Source organism: Siniperca chuatsi, linkage group LG20 (assembly GCF_020085105.1).
Source record: "Siniperca chuatsi isolate FFG_IHB_CAS linkage group LG20, ASM2008510v1, whole genome shotgun sequence".
NCBI classification, from domain to species: domain Eukaryota; kingdom Metazoa; phylum Chordata; class Actinopteri; order Centrarchiformes; family Sinipercidae; genus Siniperca; species Siniperca chuatsi.
This window is the reverse complement of record NC_058061.1, coordinates 3,660,321-3,678,417: the sequence shown is the minus strand read 5'-3', so window position 1 is coordinate 3,678,417 and position 18,097 is coordinate 3,660,321. Positions and strand designations below refer to the sequence as shown.

The following is an 18,097-nucleotide window of genomic DNA, read 5'->3' as shown; positions in this document are numbered from 1 at the left end:
AGAAGATGTTTGCACAGCATGGAAGTGAAGAAATACGATAATAATTCGATGTCGTAAGGCGAGGTGCTAAATAGAGAAGTATGTGGACCCAAAAGCAGATGACAAGGAAGCGGTCTCAGGGTGAAGTAGCCGGATGGCTACCGTGTTTATTGTTGGGTCGAATGCAGGCAAGAACAGGCAGAGGTGAGCAGACAGGTAATGAGCAGACAAAAGCCAAAATCCAAAAATCCAAAATCCTAGAATCCAAGATAAACTCACAATACGCTTTGCCGCAACAACACCATGTGTACAACGATGATCCGACACAGAACAAAGAAAAGACAGGGGAGGTGAGATAACAAGACACAGGTGCCAACAATCAAGGGAGGACCAACAATCAAAACTGGAGGGAAAACACAGACAGGAAGTAAAAACACAAGACACACAAGGGAAAAAGAATACTACAAAATAAACCAGGAAGTGACAACACCAAACTACCACATTCGAATTTTTTGAGCAACCTAATTGTGACATTTAACCACAACTTAAAGAGTATCTTAACACTAAATCCACTTTTTGAGTTAGTAAATCACATCTACAGTCACTTTATCACGCTGTCTATTGATCCTGGTCCCATTTTATAGTGTTTATTGCAACAGAAGTTATTTTTAATAGTAATTCTGTCCACGGCTCTGAAACTCCATCTTGGCCGTCAGTGAAGGTGGCTGCTTGTTTCAAGCGTTTGGCGCTGTCCTTATACTCTTTACTCGTTGTTTTTTATGACGTCTGCAGTTCAGAACAAAAACAGTATTATATTATAAATATTCATCTTAGCAAACTTTCACAAAAGTAAATTTTATAAACCTTTATTTAAAATGTTTATAAATGAAATGCAACAGTACAAACAAACTATTCAGCACTCTACTAACTCCAAAGACTCTCAGTATTTGTAAATTATATTATTGTCTGAACTGCTGAACCTTTTTTATTTCCGTCGTCTTCTTATGTTTGATTTAGCCCTTAACCCTTTGCATGTCTATTGTTGTTTGTTATTGCACAGTTTTGCAATAAAAAGAGGATTCGAATGCGTTTTTTGAATTTGTTGCTCTTTAATGTTGAAATTTACATACCACTGAATTTATAGCATTGAAATATTTTTCCTTTGACAACCATCTATCTGAATTTATGTGGTTTGAAATTTCCAGAAGGTGATGCCAAGTTATTTCAAAAAATCTTCTTCTTTACGTGTTCAAAAATTCAGATAGAAAATTCAAGTCTCCAGAGTTTCGTCACTCATGTAAACTTTCCCATGTGACTGAAAGAAAGAAACCTAAAGGACAGAGGTCTGATCGATTCATCAGACTTGAATTTTCAGGTTTGAAAATTATCAATTAAATTGAATACTTGAATATAGTTTATTTGAATATTGGGAACTTATTTTTATATGAATTTCTACTTTTTTTTTTGCTTCCATAGAAAGTGTCTCTTCATATAAACGTACTTTTTTATCACTTATTATTTCTGAACCAGGCCTTTACATCAACCATCTGCTTTTGATGAATTGTACATATTCTGTATATGAAAGTACTTAAAATACCAGAGAGGAAGAAATACTTTCCTCTACATGACATTTAACCTCTGTTCACTTTTTCCACGAGTTGTTTACGATCTTCTTTCATGCTTTAATACATGCCATGTTTCTGCTCTTTGTTGCTCAACATGAGCAGTTTTCTGGAACATCAGATGAGTACATTTGTAAAATGAAGCAATAACAATCATGTGAAGGGGCCTGCAGGAGAACAACGGCTGATTGTCCGAGTGGGGAGTTCCCAAAATCTCCGTCCTTCCCTGCTGATTCAAGGTTGCCTCCTGATCTGACTGCTGAGGAATTTCATGCACAGACATTACTTTAATCAAGGGTTTAAATTTCAAAGAGTCTACTCTTGTATCCCTTTTTGTATGTAGATCTTCCAGTGGCTGTTTTGATCTAATTTAATATCTTCCAAGCAGCAGCTGACTAATTTCCAAAACCCATTTTCTTTATTAAGTCATTAAAAAGACATCAAAAAGATAAGAACGTTATAGAGAACCAATTAGCTTCACTCAGAAGGACCTGGAAGTAATGAGAGGTTGTGTCTAAATCTACTTTAACTTTGCTCACGTTAGTTTCAGACAGCTGTCAGACTTGATGGTTCAGTTTTCTGATGTCACGTCTCTAATAAACTCAGTGCGAACAGGCGTTAGATAACACTCAGTAAGGTTCAACTTTTTGTTAGTCATGCTAGCAGCACGGCTCTAGAAGCGACAATGTTCCAGACTCAGGTATCTCAACGACTATTAGATGGATTGATTGTACCTTTTCTTCCACGGGGTTGCATTGTCCAACTTAGCCGTCCACCAGGTGTGCATTAAATCTGGCACAAACATTCACGTTCCCCAGAGGATGAATCCTAATGACTTCGGTGATCCACTGACTTTTTCTGCTTTGAGTGAAATATCTCGACAACTATTGAATGGATTTTGATAAAATTTGGTTCAGACATTCACGTTCCCCTCAGGATGAATTGTAATAACTCTGTGATCCTCTGACTTTTCATCTAGCGCCACCATCAGGTCAAAATGTTAATTTGTCCAATACTTTGGTTTATGACCAAATACCTGCACTACTACTGGCTTTCATCAGTCTCAGCTGTACTTTGTCTTTAGTGCTTATTAGCAAATGTTAGCATGCTAACACACTAAACTACGCTGGTGAACATGGTAAACATTACACCTGCTAAACATCAAATTTCATGGCAATCTGTCCAATAGTTGTTAAGATATTTCAGTCTGGACCAAAGTGGTGGACGGACCGACACTGCTGGACTTTAATTACTTTTATTATTTGTTTTTATTGTAAAGCACTTTGTAACTTTGAAAGGTACTATATAAATAAAATCATTATTATTACAGCTAAAATGTACTTATATCTGTTTATAACAGCATTATAGTGTGTTAAAAATAATCAAGTGTTCATATCCTGCTAAATGCTAAATAGGTGGGTTTAAAGTGAAGTGTTACCAGATTTTATTTATTACCTTTAAGTTGCTTTGTATTTGACTTTAGCAAGATGTTTTCAAACTTTTGATTTAGTTTTGCCCTCTTAGCAGACCATCAGTAGACTCTGAAAAGCTATCACATATACAGCCACACAGGCACGAGCTTGGATCTCTGAAATGAAAATTAAATACCAGTGTGCTGCATTTTTTTTTTTAACAATAAATCCACAAACACCTCACCACATTGCCAGGAATAAAATACTTGTGCAACATTAATTTTTAATAAAAATGATAAATATGACTAACAGCTGCTGCTGTCAAGCGGTGCAAGTAGGCAGAGAGAAACCTGGATCAATGGGAAGATCAGTCTGCAGTCCAGCACCTCTCCCCTCTCTAGGTTTCAGCTCTAATGTGAGTAACAGACCACAGTGGGAGGTTCGGTCCACGACAAACTGAGCCTGAGCTGCTTCGCTTCTTTAGAAACATTTTTCTGCCTAAACAAACAAACACACTTTGAATGCAGTTATATTTAGCTTTACTAAGATCCCCTTCAAGGTAAATCAGTGGTAAAAGCAGCAATACCATAACTTAAAGTACTCCACAAGTAGAAGTCCTGCATACATTTTACTTTGGCCAAAATACAGAAATACTATCAGAAAGATGTGCTTAAAGTATTAAAAGTAAAAGTACTCATTATGCAGGCAGAATCGCCAGCAGTACTATATTACAGTCAGTGGTGCAAAGTAACTAAGTACATCTACTAGCAGTAAACAGTTATAAGCACTTGAGGTACTTTAACTGTAGTATTTGTACTTTTACTTCACTACATTATCTGACCGCTAATGTTACTGGTTACTTTTTAGATTAAGATTTTACACACAAAACTTACAGTATGATCAGCATCTAAAATATGATACTTTTTTTTATAGATTACACTACACAACAGTATATAAAGTAATTCACATTGTACTCAAAGTATTAAACAGATTTTACTTTAAGCCTCTGAAATTGAACAAAATAAAATGGCGTGAAATGCAAAACGCACCTTGATCCACACGCTGACTGTCACTTGTAATGAAGTATTTTTACACTGCAGTATTTCTACTTTTACTTCAGTAAAGGATCCGATGTAGTTCTTCCAATGCTGATTATACTGGACTGATACATTAAGCAGCATTTTAATGTTGCAGCTGGTTGAGATGGAGCTAATTTTGAATACTTTACTGTTGGGTAGTTTAATTTATAACAAAGTAAAAGCGGAGCATATTTTTGTGTGGAAATTTACTTACTTAGTTAACTGTTAATTATATCATCTGTGAATTTTATTGCCACACATAAAAGTAATAAATGTTGTTTCAATTAAAGCTCCTCACTGCCAGGAAATAAATTTCAGGAAATACTAAACCCTTAATCTATTTGTTAGTGAAACTGAAATATTCTGAGTATAAAAATACTGTGACAAGCCTATAAAATACACACCGCTCCATGTGTTGAGTGATCTTAAACCCAAATTCAGAGAAAAACTAGCAAGAACATTACCTCACTGTGTATCAATGACAAAGATAATAACCCAACAATATGTTATATTATTGGGCTTTTTGATACTTTAAGTACACTTTCCTGATAATACTTCTATACTTTAACCTAAGTGACATTTTGAATGCAGTACTTTTACTTGTAATGGCGTACTCCTCTTTTTGATGTGGTATTTTTACAGTTTATTCCACCACAGATCACATGTTTTGTGTGTAAAATTAATTTATTACATTTCCCTCTGAAATGTAATGAAGCGGTGGCAGAAAGTAACTAAGTAGGCCTACATTTACTCAAGTACAGTCATTTTAAGGTACTTGTACTTTACTTGAGTATTTCTATTTTCTGCTGCTTTGTTCTTCTACTCCACCACATCTCAGACGCAAACATCGTACTTTTTACTCTGATACATTTGATAACTTTGCTTACTTTGCAGATACAGATTAATAATACAAAATATATATAACCAACAAATAAATTACGGAATATTATTACGGATAAAGATAAAACTTTATTGAAGCTTTGGTGAAATTCACAAGCTACCAGTAGTATTTATGTACTGAGAAATAAGCTCCACCTTTACCAGCTGCAACATTAAAGTGACAAACTCATTAATGCATCGATAATTCAATAATACATATATATATTATAATAAACAGCCTTTCTGCATAATGAATACTTTTTGTACTTTAAGTATATTTTGATGCTAATACTTTTGTAGTTTTGCTTAATGCAGTACTTCTAACAGAGTACTTGTACTTTTACTTGAGTAAAATATCTGAGTAGAGTATAACTGAACTTGACTTGAGTTAATGGACTCAGTTACTTTCCACCACTGGAATATAATACTATAATATGAATATATGACTATTTTACATTTTGCTCCTGTCATCTGTGGGCAGATATGAACTCTTCCATGATTTCTGAACGTGTTCTCCACATTAAAGCCAATAAATGAGGAACAACACAGTTGTGCAGAGTGAGAGTCGCTGTTCCACTTGAGATCAGCAGAGGGAAACGTTGGACACTTTTCCCCTCTCCACCTCGGACAATAAAAACAAGGCGAAGCATCTCAGCACCATTCAAAGCCCGACACCCGAGCTGTGTCTGCGGAGTGAACGGCTCGCACACACTGGCTGGGAGGAATATGGACACATGGCCGCCGAGCTGGGACTAGAGATGTAGTTGCAAGGATGCCAGCCAACTGCATCTCTCGTTTGCTCCTCTTCGCCTCGATCTGCGCGGTTTGGGAGGCGCTGGCCAAATCTCTTCCAGATCAGGGAGCATTTGGTAAGCTCGCCATGCAGGGGGATGCAGCACAATGAGAAGATGGGAGTGGTTGCGTTTTTAATGGCTTTTTGTCGACAAACCGTTGATCCCTTGCAGCGCTGCGCTCTCATATCATGTTGGCTGAAAAGGAGATGGGTTTTAGGGGGATGCTTTGTTGGTCGTATCCGCTGGATAACGTTGGTTTGATGGTATAGATTCATTAATATCCATGAGGTGATATCACAGAGAGGGCCACGCTAGTGTTATTGTGCTCAAATACTGCACAGATGTGTGGTTAGTAGAGAATCTGATCTGGACTAGGCCTTAAATACAGTCTGCTGTAATGTCAGGCCCAACTTTCTGTAACCCCAGGCCTTCGTGTGTGTGTGTGTGTGTTTTTTTTTTTTTTTTTGTTGTATTTTGCTTCACACAGCAATGACAGTGAGACCAGGACGGCCTGAGGTCCACAATATGTGTCAGTCACTAAACCAACAGACACGTTTGTGTATTCAAAAGGCCCAAAATTCATCTGCGTGAAGAAAAACAATGATGTGGTGTTAGATAATGATGCAACAGCACCCTTAAAAGCACCGGTGTGTATATTATGGTGTGCATTTTGAAGGACATTATGTAATTACATTGCGTTATGTATGCTTCAAGCTATTTTAAGCTGCATGAATGGTTACGCACAGTGTACATTTACTCACAATCAGTACCTTAGTGTTTTGATGTTACTCTATAGTTAAACTCCAGTACATTTCAGAGGGAAATATGGTACTTTCTACTTTAATACTTTATGTGACAGCTATAGTTACTCTGCAGTTTAACATTTTACACACAAAACATATCAACAAATAAAATGCGACGTATTATAGATTAAACTACCCAACAGAATACAAAGTAGTTACAATTCACTGCATAATAATAAATATTACATTATACCTAACCATATTACAGACTGAAAGGGGCCATTCTGTATAATGTGTGTCGTACTTTTTATACTTTAAGTGTGCTGTACTCTACTTACTTGTAATGGAGTATTTTTACATCGTAGTATTTCTGCTTTTACTTATCTAAAGGATCTACATTTATTTCACAGCTATAGATTAAGATTTTACAAACAGCTTGCTACAACGAACACGCAGCTTACACACAGTATTAACATCTGATAATATAATAATATAACTCTGACAGGGTCTATTTTTCAGCATGACTACTTTTATTTTTGACACTTAAGTACATTTTGCTGCCATATATAATAAATGCCAGACTTCTACTGGTAATGGAGTATTTCTACATTGTGGTATCGTTACTTTGGATCTTGATACTTCTTCCACCGCTGGCTACAGAGCAGTCAGTCGTTTTATGCCTGATAGAACCTAATTTAGGTTAAATTGTAATATATTTTGCTCTCTAGCTGCTGCTTGACTGATTAAAAAGTCAATTAATTGATACCTCAGGTGTGTTTTGGAGCAGCTCGGCACTTCTGCTGAGCTGCAATAATTTGCAAGATGTTGTAAAGCAATTAAAGAAATCTGCAGTTTTGCACAGGAGGATGTTGTGTTTCAGAGCTGATTAACTGATTAGTCAGCGGACAGAAAATCAATCTGCAGCTATTCTGATTAGCAGTAAGGCCAAAAATTCACTGCTTCCAGCCTGTCAGAGGTGAATAATTGCTGCTTTTTATGATAGTACACTGTATTTTGGGGGGGGGGGGTCACTCTTTTCTGACATTTTTTAAAAGCGAACAATTAATCGATGAAACAATCGTCAAATTAATGGATAATGCAAATAATCTGATCTAACAAACTGCAGCCCTATTGTGCTTTTAGAAACTTGAACACCAGTGATGATGTGCAGTAGGAAAAGGTGCAGTAACCGTTGATTATATTTAAAGAAAAGGGCAGAAACTAATAGCTAAATGACTAAATTCTCACAAAATGTCAGTTTCATACTTCCGACTTTAATAACCACAGTTTGAATTTAAGTTATAAGGATTGATCTCAGCCCAAAGAAGAAGATAAATCTCAGCTGAACTTCAAACCCTTCGAGTGAGTGAAAATTCCCAGACCCTTGATGTGACACTGTGACTCTCAGTGTTTCTGTGTGTGGAGCTGCTTCAAGCCACAGTGTTTTCATTGTGGAGCCCAGTTGGAGGAAATCCTCTCTCCACACAGACACACAAGGGAACCTTTATTGAACCAATTATGGTAATGGCTGACAGCATTCACACACTCACATTAGAGATGGACACACAAACACACACACACATACGTGTTTTTTAATCTGAATGCAGCCATTTCAGTTCAGTTCTGCATCGGTGGGACGCACGGGGGGGGGTTGTCACTAGGGGCCTGGAGGGTTTAGAGGACGACAGCTCGTAGTGCTACAGGGAGCTGACTGAGCTTTTGGAGAGTCACTGTGTATCCATGGAAACATCCCCAGCATGACCCACATCCACGCTGTCCAAGAGACAAGATGAGAAACAAAATGTTCTGGGGCTGAAAAAAAACACGGGAGGATGAAGGGCAGAAAGAGCCACGCGATGGATTTGTAATGGGTGTGTCTGTGATGACTCCAAACATCATCATCATCATCATCATAATAATCCACCACAACTGGAAATGATTAGTCTAGAGGTTCTGGGAGAGACGCGAGGCAAAGATATTGCATGAGGTGAAATGGACATCTGCGTACAGGTGTTCGAAAACAGGGAAGTTAGTTCTTGTAGTTTGGGGTGCTTAGGCAGAGGCAAAGCTCGTGGAGGCAATTAACATACTTTACAACCCTTTGTGCCCTTTTGCCACAATTTGCGCCAGAATTCGCACTCCTCGGAGTCATAACTCAGTCAAATCTGAACACACACATATTTTTAGATTCAGTGTGGCTTAAACTGTCCGTCCATCTTGAATAAACCTCCATAAATCCACTTCGAAATCATAGAAAATAGCTGCTCCTTATAACTCCAGAACTCATCATGTTTTTTAAGTTTTCTTCAGTGTCAAAATAGTGCAGTGACAGTTGTCTGTACATCCATGTGTACATTGCAAACAGGTGCTGCTAAAAGCTAATTCAGTCCAAAACCTAAAGATATTCAATTTATAATGATATAAAACAGAAAAAAGCAACACATCCTCTCATTTGAGAAGCTAGAAACAGAATATTTGGTGTTTTTGGTAGACTTAAATGATTGATTGGCCATCATCCAAAGCACAGCTCAACACCAGGAGTTGACTCTTGGGCTCCTGAGCTTGTTTACATTTTATGAAAGTACAAATGTGAGTCAAGGTACATATTAATCATATGCTATATGCCATAAAATTAGGGCTGCAGCTAATGATCACTTTCATTAACGATTAATTATAACCATTTATTGATGAATCATTTGGTCTACAAAATGTCAGAAAATAGTGAAAAATGTCCATAAGTTGACTCAATCAAACAGTTTTTTTTCCCAGCCTGACAGTAGAAAATATTCACATTTGACAAGCTGGAACCAATGCATTTGGGCCTTTTTGTTTAAAAATATAACTTTAAACGATTAATTAATCATTTAAATTGTTGTTGATTCATTTTCTGTCGATCGATTAATCGTTTCATCTCCATGCAAAATGAATGGACCACTCTGTCTTTGTGCTCTTACAGAGGTGCAAATAAAAGTCCAGGTGTTCGACAACAGCGACCTGTCACCGTTGGCAGACGCTCAGGTGGAAGTCCACGGCAACCAAACTATCTTGGCGTCCAGCAGGGCCGGCAGCGATGGCGTCCTGAGAGTCAGCTTCCTGTACCGCACGGGAACATGGGTCATCATTACAGCCTCCAAACAAGACTACGTCACCAACTCTGTGCCCTGGCACTCCAGCCGCATCCCCTGTAAGTCACCAAGGAAGAAAATGCAGTTTATTAAGCATGAAGAGCACCGTCCTGATGACTCTGTCGCTGTAAAATCTGCCAGTGTGTAACATTTAGGAGGAGCTCTTGGCAGAAATGGAATATAATATTCATAAGTATGTTTTCATTAGTGTTTAATCGCCTGAAAATAAGAATCACTGTGTTTTCATTACCTTAGAATAAGCTGTTTATATCTATGGAGGTCGCCATGTTGCACCTCCATGTTTCTACAGTAGCCCAGAACGGACAAACTGGCTCTAGATTGGGTGTTTTGCAGCAACCGTAGTTTCTCCTACATGCTTACCACTAAACCCTACACACTGCTCCTTTAAACTTAAAAGAATTTATATTTTTTAATTACTTTCTGTTGCTTATCCTAGTCCAGGTCGCATGAATTTAATTAATTATATCGTTAGGAATTATTGTTATATAATGCTGGGAAGTACATTAAAAGAATAAATAAATCTAGACCATTTTGTCCCGACTGGTTTTCCATCATGCTTTCATACTTTGGCTGGAATGATGGTGAAACTGGTATTAAATTGCGTTATATGTGGTATTAAAAAGTCAGAAATCTAACTTGCAGAACTTTAACCCTGCAGAAACTCAGCGTTGTTGTTACACCTGGAAATCTGCTGTGTTAACTTTAGTGTCTCTTCCTTTTTTTAGTGTATGCATCAGTCAGCCTGTACCTCCTCGTTCAGAGGCCAGGAACACTTATTCTGTACGATGACGTCCTGCAGGTGCTGTCTGGGTCACCAGGTAAAGAAAATAACGATTTTTTTCTCTTAAGAAACCTGAATATTTGATGATAAGTCGTGCATGCTCACTTATTCTGTCATACCTTGAATTTATGAAGGATTATTAGCTTACTCAAAGGTACTGAGTCACAATTTATCGTCCCAGTTTTTTAAAATAACAACGGACAATTTTACAAAATTTCGACCCATTAGGTAACGATAGTCCTATTTTGGTCACTTGAGAAAGTCAGTTTGACCCTTCAACAGTTATTCTGTCATCACATCTTAAATTAGTCTGTCTCCAGCAGAGAGTGAAGACAGATTCACACCCCTCTCCTCTCCCCCCGGCGTCTATTCAGGCCTCCATAGATTTCACTGCTCAACATTTATATGACCCTGTGTTATTTGCTGCTGCTATCACCATAGCAACAGCTGCAGTTTGCACTTTGTTATAGTTTTTACAAATACAGCTCAGTCACAGCCACCACCTCATATCTGTAATACACTAAAAGACCAGTATGTTTACACCTTTTAAGAGATATTAAGACAAAATACATAAGGTGGTTGTAGGATTTACAGACTGGGAGTGTGACTGTTTCTTTGCAGGAGCTCGTAACCAGCCGCTGGTGCAGCTCCAGAGGAAGTCCCTTCATCTGCCGTCCAACTCCAACTACACGGCTCTGGCTGCCGCACTGACCACAGCCAGGACTCAGTATGAGATCGGTGGTTTCCCGTTTCTCCTGGGCCAAGAGACCAACAGCTCAGGTCGGTGTCTGTCTCAGAAATCAATGTCGAGAATGATCTACTGTGTGGCCAAAAGTGTGTGGACACATACCGTGTGGCACTGTTTTTGCTGGTTTGGTCTAGGCCCCTTAGTTCCATTGAAGGGGTTATCTTCATGCTGCAATAGTGAGCTTCCAACTTTGTGGCAACAGTTTGTGTTCTTCCCTTTCCTGTTTCATTGTGACAATTAACCTGAGCACAAAGCAGCTCCATAAAGAAATGGTTTTCCCAGTTTGGTGTGGAAGAACGTGACTGGCCTGCACAGAGCCCCGACCTCAACCCCATCCAGCACCTTTAGGATGAACTGGATCACCGACTGTGAGCCAGACCTGATCACCCAACATCAGTGTTGGAGCTCACTGATGCTCTTGTGTCTGAATGGGAGCAAAATCCCTGCAGCCAGGTTCCTAAATCTGGTGGAAAGACTGAAACCAGAAGAGTTGGAGGCTGTTATTCTGTCAACAGATTCGTGCTCATGGTTTTGGGATGAGATGTTCAACTGCCACATATGGGTGTAACGTTCAGGTGTCCACACACATTTGGACATGCAGCGTACATTATCTTCAGGATCTGCACTGCATATGAAAAGCTGACTTTAAAACATTTGTTTGCAGCCAGATCTCGACTGACAGAAGTCAAATAATGAGACATTCATGGCCATTCACACATGGATGAAAATAGAGCTGCGCAAGTGATTGTACAAAATGATGAGTGTCAGAAATCTCAATTTACTGATCACTATAGAGTGAAATATTGTTTAATATTTTTAATATAAATTGTTTAATTTCAGTCAATGTATCAGCCTCACAAATCCTGCAGGTTGTAAGAATACAACATTGCGATGAAACTGGTAACATGGTTGGGTTATTTCATCATATAACAAGCCATAGAGTTAAGTTGATATCAGTGACATTCTCTGTTCAGGTGCAGAAACAGGGTGGACAGACTTGACAGCTTTAGCAGTGGTCAGCATTCAGCTCTTTGACAAAGACGGCAGTGCGATCCAGGTCTCAGATCCGATCCACATCTCTGTGCCGCTGCCATCGGACACCCGCAACAGGATGGCCACAAGTGTACCTGCTTGGCTGTATCAGCCTAAGACGGGTAAGTATAACACGTAAATCATATTTTCACATGAGGTTATATAATAATCGGATTGCTTGAAATAGGCAGTATGTGTTGGACCATGTCTAGTACTGTAAAATGTATTTTCTATAATTGAGGTGTTTCTTGTGAATATATTATATGCCTCTGCTTAAACTGTATGCAGCATATGTAATGAAAGGGATAAACATTTCTCCAGGACTGTGGGTTAGGAACGGGACGGGCTACATCAAAAAGGACGGCACACAGTTTGTCTGGAACGTTGTGGTTCCTCAGATGGGATACTGGTTAGCTGCCTTCCCCTCGTCTTCAGGTACCGTAACTCATCTCACCCTCCGCTCTGCTGTTTGTGCTGTTCTTCATCATCAGTGTTGCTGCCGTGCCAGCAGATCTTCCTGTATGTCTCTTGGGAGAAAAAATATAATGTTCTCTTTGGTGCTAAAGGCCAGGTGTTGTTGCCGAAGTCCGTAACAGCTTATTGAAATTGGTACATTTAAAGATTTTATTTGGTACTCTTCTCATAAAGCTGTTGTGATAGAAGCATCACATATATGCCATTTTTTTCCCTGGAAGAAATTAAATCACATAACTCTAAAAACATTAATATGTTTCCCACTTAAAAGCATACGGTTGGTGATATTGTGCATTTTTCTTATTGTAATCAAATCCTATGAAAAGACCAAACCAAACAATGAATGTATCTACTAACAAGTATTGTCTGTGTGTCACAGCCTGATATGTCTTCTTCCTCTGAGCCGCAGAGCTCCATTGTTGTCCAAAAGCTATTTAAAAACACATCAGCGAGTCACACTGTTGCACTGGGTGACATGTTCCTTCATCACCATGAACACACACACACTGTAGTTTATTCTGACTCAGCCCCACACACACCGTCCTGCTGCCCCAAACACTCACTAGAGCAGCAAATGTGTATTAATCCGCCGCTGAAAATAGTCCCCAACAAATGCACTATTTCCTCCTGTTTGAGTAACTTTTGCTTTGATTTTATTTATTTTAATGGCACTTAATCTTTGGCGGTAATTAATAAACAATGCTGGTTCACAAACGATTTTAATTAGGGAACATTTCGACCATCAAGGTCATCATCAGGCAAACATCAAAGGGAAAGAAAAGCAAACTATACATACAAAATGATGCAAAAAATGTCAGCTCCACCAACAATTATCCCAAAACAATGCAATTACAATGCATACCCGTTTAAGGAAATTGTTTCATCTTTTTTTTTTTTTTAAATGAAACTTTATATTTGTGACTTGTTTTTGAAGATGTACACATTAAGTAGGAACCAATGGGCTAGGGGCTGAGAGCCACAGACAGGGTAGGGAAGTCGGAAAGTATTGAGAGACGGACTAACACAATGATTTCTTTGTTGTTTTTTTTGGTCTTTCATAGGATTTGTTGACAATAACAAAAATATAGAATATTACCAGCCCAAAGATCTGGTAAAACTAGTAGGTGAAAGCTAAACTCAGAACATCGTCATCATCCGGTTCTGTCAGATCTACTGAAGTATGTGGAACAGCGTGTTGCAGAGAGTGATTCTTAGACGTCTTTCTGCCATGAATTGTCTTGCAGGATTGGGTCTGTCTCATCCAGGCTTGAGGGACATCACCACGTACCACACCCTGTTCCTGCTCTCCATCCTGGGCTCGCTGGCCCTGCTGGTTCTCATCCTGCTCTGTGTGCTGCTCTACTACTGCAGGTGTGGGGAGCGTAGGCGCAGGTCTCAGTTGTAGGTTTCTATCAATAACAAAAATGGTGATAATTGCAAATAATATATGAATGTGGGTTAAATGTTAGGCTCTCATTAGATTAGACTCTTCTTGTAATCCCCAGGATAACAGGTGTTTCTTTCATTTCTGACCTTCAGTGTCTGTTTACCTTTTAGGCGGAAGTGTTTGAAACCTCGTCGCCAGCAAGGGAAACCCCACACGTCCAATCTAAATGGCGCAAAGAGAGACCAGGGTACATCCACTTCACGGCTAAATCTGATCTGTGGAGGCCATGTTGAGTCTGGCCCATCTAATGACAAATCTGACTTGTCCCCATCTCGAGACTACCAGAGTTCAAGGGAGGACTTAACCAAGCATGTTCCAGCTCACATGCTGCGACACGCAAAGGGAAAAAATGCATCAGGTCCCCAACGGGGTGAAAGCTTCCCCATGAAGGTTACACGTGCCACAGAGACCAACAACCTGGACAACCCTTTGCTGCATGAAGACTACAACCGGAGCTACAGTCCCATGGAGGGCAAGGACGCTGAATATCACCGACACCACAACGCTAACGACAATCGAGGATACTCCTCTGATCCCCCGTCCCCGCCTCGCTTCCAAGGCTACGTGCCAAACCAGTCTGACAAACCCCCCGAATATTCAGCAGCAGCTGCAGACAGCCTTGCCAGACCCACCTCCCTCAACACCCAACCAGGTCAGATCATCTTCTGCAGCTCCATTGACCAGATGAAGGAGAACATGTACCGGAGCATGGTACCAACCCTGGTCATCCCAGCCCACTATATGCGCCTGCCCTCCGAGTTTTCTGGTAAAGATGGAAAGGACCAGAAGGAGCAAGAAAACGATGGTGCACAGATGGGAGGAGGCCAGCAGCATCATCACCACCACTCCCAGAAACAAGGCCAACAGCAGCAAGGTGGATCCCAAGGTGACGACTCTGAGGAGCCGAGCTGGGCGTCCGACTCCTCTGGTGGACCTGTGACCATCCCTGTGCTCTTCAACGACTCCACCATGGCTCAGATGAATGGGGAACTGCAGGCTCTGACTGAGAAGAAGCTACTGGAGCTTGGTGTTAAACAGCACCCAAGGGCATGGTTCATCTCCCTGGATGGACGTGCTAACGCTCATGTGCGCCACTCCTACATAGATGCTGGGAATGACCTCAGTGGCGGCGGTGTTGGTGGATTCTTAGGTGGTCCCAGCAGCACTCCCCGAGACGTCAACCTTGAACCACCTCTGGAGGCCCAAGAACATAAGTCAGCAATCAACCGGAAGGGAAAAGATGATCGCTGGGGGACGGGAGGACGGAAGGGCCACGGTGTTAGCAGCGGTGGTGGGAAGAGTTACTCCAAGTTGGCCTACCCTGACCACAGCGAGCCCAGCAGCAGCGAGGGACGTCCAGTCTCACCCGAGGAGAACTCCCTCACCCCTCTTCTTGATGAAGGTCCATCCTCCCGAGGATCCACCATCCCCAGAAGAGGACGCAGTCGTGTGAACAGCACCCGCAGCAGCAACAGCGAGAACCGCCGTGACTCCATGACCAGTCCTGAGGATGATCCCGACGACAAAGACGAGAACAAGAAGAGCCCCTGGCAGAAGATCGAAGACAGGCCTCTCATGGTCTTCCACCCCAGGAAGTGAGCTTGTTGAACTTACTGAACACTGGACCTTTTAACAATCTTTTCAAAGGGGAATCTTTCCACATCAAACATGGAAGAAGAGTGATGTTTTCACAGAGATAGATCACAATAAGCACAACCATGCTTCACTGGTCCATTTTCAGGTCGTTGTTTGACCTTTGTGTTTCTGGTGAGGTGCTTTTGCACTTTCTGATTACTCTCGTAGTCTCACTGTCAGTTAATCTCACTGGTTTCCACTGAGATGATCTATCGTACACTGACCTATAACCTATCCAGATTATTGTGAATTCTGTCACCTATCACATCACTGAACCATCGTCTGAGCCATTGCATATACTGACTGTGGAAATAGCCATTTTATAGAGCAAAATATAAGAGTAAAGCACTTACTAATCATTTGATAATTGATTGATTGATACTTACCAAGTATTTGGAAGTGGATGACATTTTCTATGGTATTGATGGGTATTTAGGTGAATTAGATTTCCTTCCCTGGACTTATTCCACACAAAGGCTCATATTGATGTTAGAAGATATGCGCCTGTGTTTCCTTGACTACTCCCCTGCTCTAAACTGTAACTAGGATACATTTTCTTTAAAGGAAACAGCTTCCCAAAGCTTGAATATGTAGGAAACCTATCTATCAGTTGTACTGATTTTGTCTTGAGCCCCTGTGAACGGATAATGCAATCTATAAAGTCCAACGTGCGACTTGCATTTTGCTCCTTCAGGGATGTACTTGATTTCCTCTTCCTCCTGTACTGTGTTCATGTGTTGAAATTACTTATTCAGATAGTAATGATTTGAAATGTTGAGCGTCATCTTCAAGTGTTTCCGTCGTCCTTTCAGTCATTGATTTACCGCAGTGATCTACAATTTTGCCAAAATTCTGCATTTCTGCCTTTCTCCTGTTGTTGAGGTTTTTTTTGGCCAACAGAGACTTCTTTGCGATTTCTCTTGTGTAAATAGATTCCCACTCATTTGAAAGATTTGGTATAGAAAGGTTGCATGCATATGAATGTATGAAGTAAACAGAAGGCACCAAAAGCCCCCCACAGTTCTTCGGGCTCCTGCGTAGACAACCAATAAGACTTACCTATTCAATGTTCTACTGAGATCTACAGGGGTTGTTTGTAGACAGGGCCTGTACCACTTCTCTCCTGTAAGTGCCTTCTTTCACATAGGATCGAGTGATAGGCATGCAGGTCCCTTTTTAAAATGCAGTTAGTCGTCACCTAAACTGATCGGCAGGCACCAATAAGCACACTGCATTGTGGTAACAGCAACACACGTCACTCTGGGGAGCATGCCTGCCAAATCTGACAACTTTTCTTGCGGCTGTTATGTCCTTGAATATCTTAATTTCTTGTATCTATCCTCTTTTTCACCAAACTTGTAAATGGTATGATGAACTATATGAGATTTTATGTGTATACGATGTGCATGTAACATATAGAATAGGGTGTTTTTAATTAAACCTTTTTTGAAATGATCCAGGATGTTTGGCACAAAATGTGATGCACTTACGCATTGAACTGTGTTGCCAAATGAACTTGGTTATATGAAGATACACTGACTTTTCCCTTAATCCAGTTCTAACAAAATTCACTTCCGGTCGTAAATGTTTACAACAATAACATACTGACCAACACGCTCCCGCTGTTACTAGCATCACCACTGCCTATGACGCATCAACAACTGTGAACTGTTATGTCATCTAGCAGAATCGTAAAAGCTCACAAGTTTAGAAAACTTGAAGAGGTTAGTGTTTTTTGTTTTTTTGCAGAGTTATAGGTTGATTATGAAGTGAAAATCTTGAAGTCTGTATAGAGGTCATGCTGACTTGTTGGTCCTTTTCACCATTTGCTTGCTGTTCATAAGCCTGTGTCAGTAGCCTACGGTACAAACTGAAAACGTGATGTAGTTCAAAGTCTGAAGAATAACACAACCATTAAACGATTCCTGCTGAAATGTCGTGTCCACTGCTGTAAATGTACATTTTTTGGACCAGATATGGAATTATTATGAGTTGTGCAATTGTGGCTTTCCTTGCTTGTTTTTGTTTTACAAGAGAAAATCTGTTTTCTCAGTAGATTTTGTGAACTTGTGTTTGGACAGAGATTATTCAGTCACAACTGATTTACACAAGAACTGAATCCCTGAGACGACACGTTAAACTTGGTAAAGCGTTCTGCTGGATTTTTGATAGTACAATTCATATGAGGTTCAGGAGGATTGAACTGTAGGCCTCCATCCTGTGCAGTAAATCATTTGCTTCATAAACCTGGTCAGTTGTTTGTAAACTGTAAATTGATTCTTTCTGTACATGAGACAAAATAGAAATAAATTTGTTCCCACGGTCA

The 18,097-nt window shown here is 40.1% G+C and overlaps 1 protein-coding gene across 3 annotated transcripts; it reads left to right on the top strand.

Moving 5' to 3' along the window:
• Positions 1 to 5,587: 5,587 nt before the first annotated feature.
• Positions 5,588 to 18,097, top strand: LOC122867722 (protein FAM171A2). 3 transcript variants are annotated; one of them, XM_044178878.1, is made up of 8 exons: positions 5,588 to 5,840; positions 9,465 to 9,692; positions 10,380 to 10,472; positions 11,057 to 11,215; positions 12,158 to 12,337; positions 12,537 to 12,650; positions 13,934 to 14,081; positions 14,247 to 18,097. In XM_044178878.1, the coding sequence occupies exons 1-8, from the start codon at positions 5,744 to 5,746 to the stop codon at positions 15,733 to 15,735; spliced, it is 2,508 nt and encodes an 835-aa protein (XP_044034813.1). In that variant the 5' UTR covers positions 5,588 to 5,743; the 3' UTR covers positions 15,736 to 18,097. The 3 variants fall into 3 exon arrangements, with proteins under 3 accessions (XP_044034813.1, XP_044034812.1, XP_044034814.1); XM_044178877.1 differs by having other exon boundaries at positions 13,934 to 14,090; XM_044178879.1 differs by having other exon boundaries at positions 5,589 to 5,840; positions 13,934 to 14,060.

What these genes read in the sequence shown, in the direction of transcription:
- LOC122867722 (XM_044178877.1), top strand. Translation starts at nt 5,744, where the DNA reads ATGCCAGCCAACTGCATCTCTCGTTTGCTCCTCTTCGCCTCGATCTGC. An exon ending in GCACTCCAGCCGCATCCCCT is followed by an intron (nt 9,693 to 10,379) that starts GTAAGTCACCAA and finishes TCCTTTTTTTAG; the next exon opens with TGTATGCATCAGTCAGCCTG. An exon ending in GGTGCTGTCTGGGTCACCAG is followed by an intron (nt 10,473 to 11,056) that starts GTAAAGAAAATA and finishes GTTTCTTTGCAG; the next exon opens with GAGCTCGTAACCAGCCGCTG.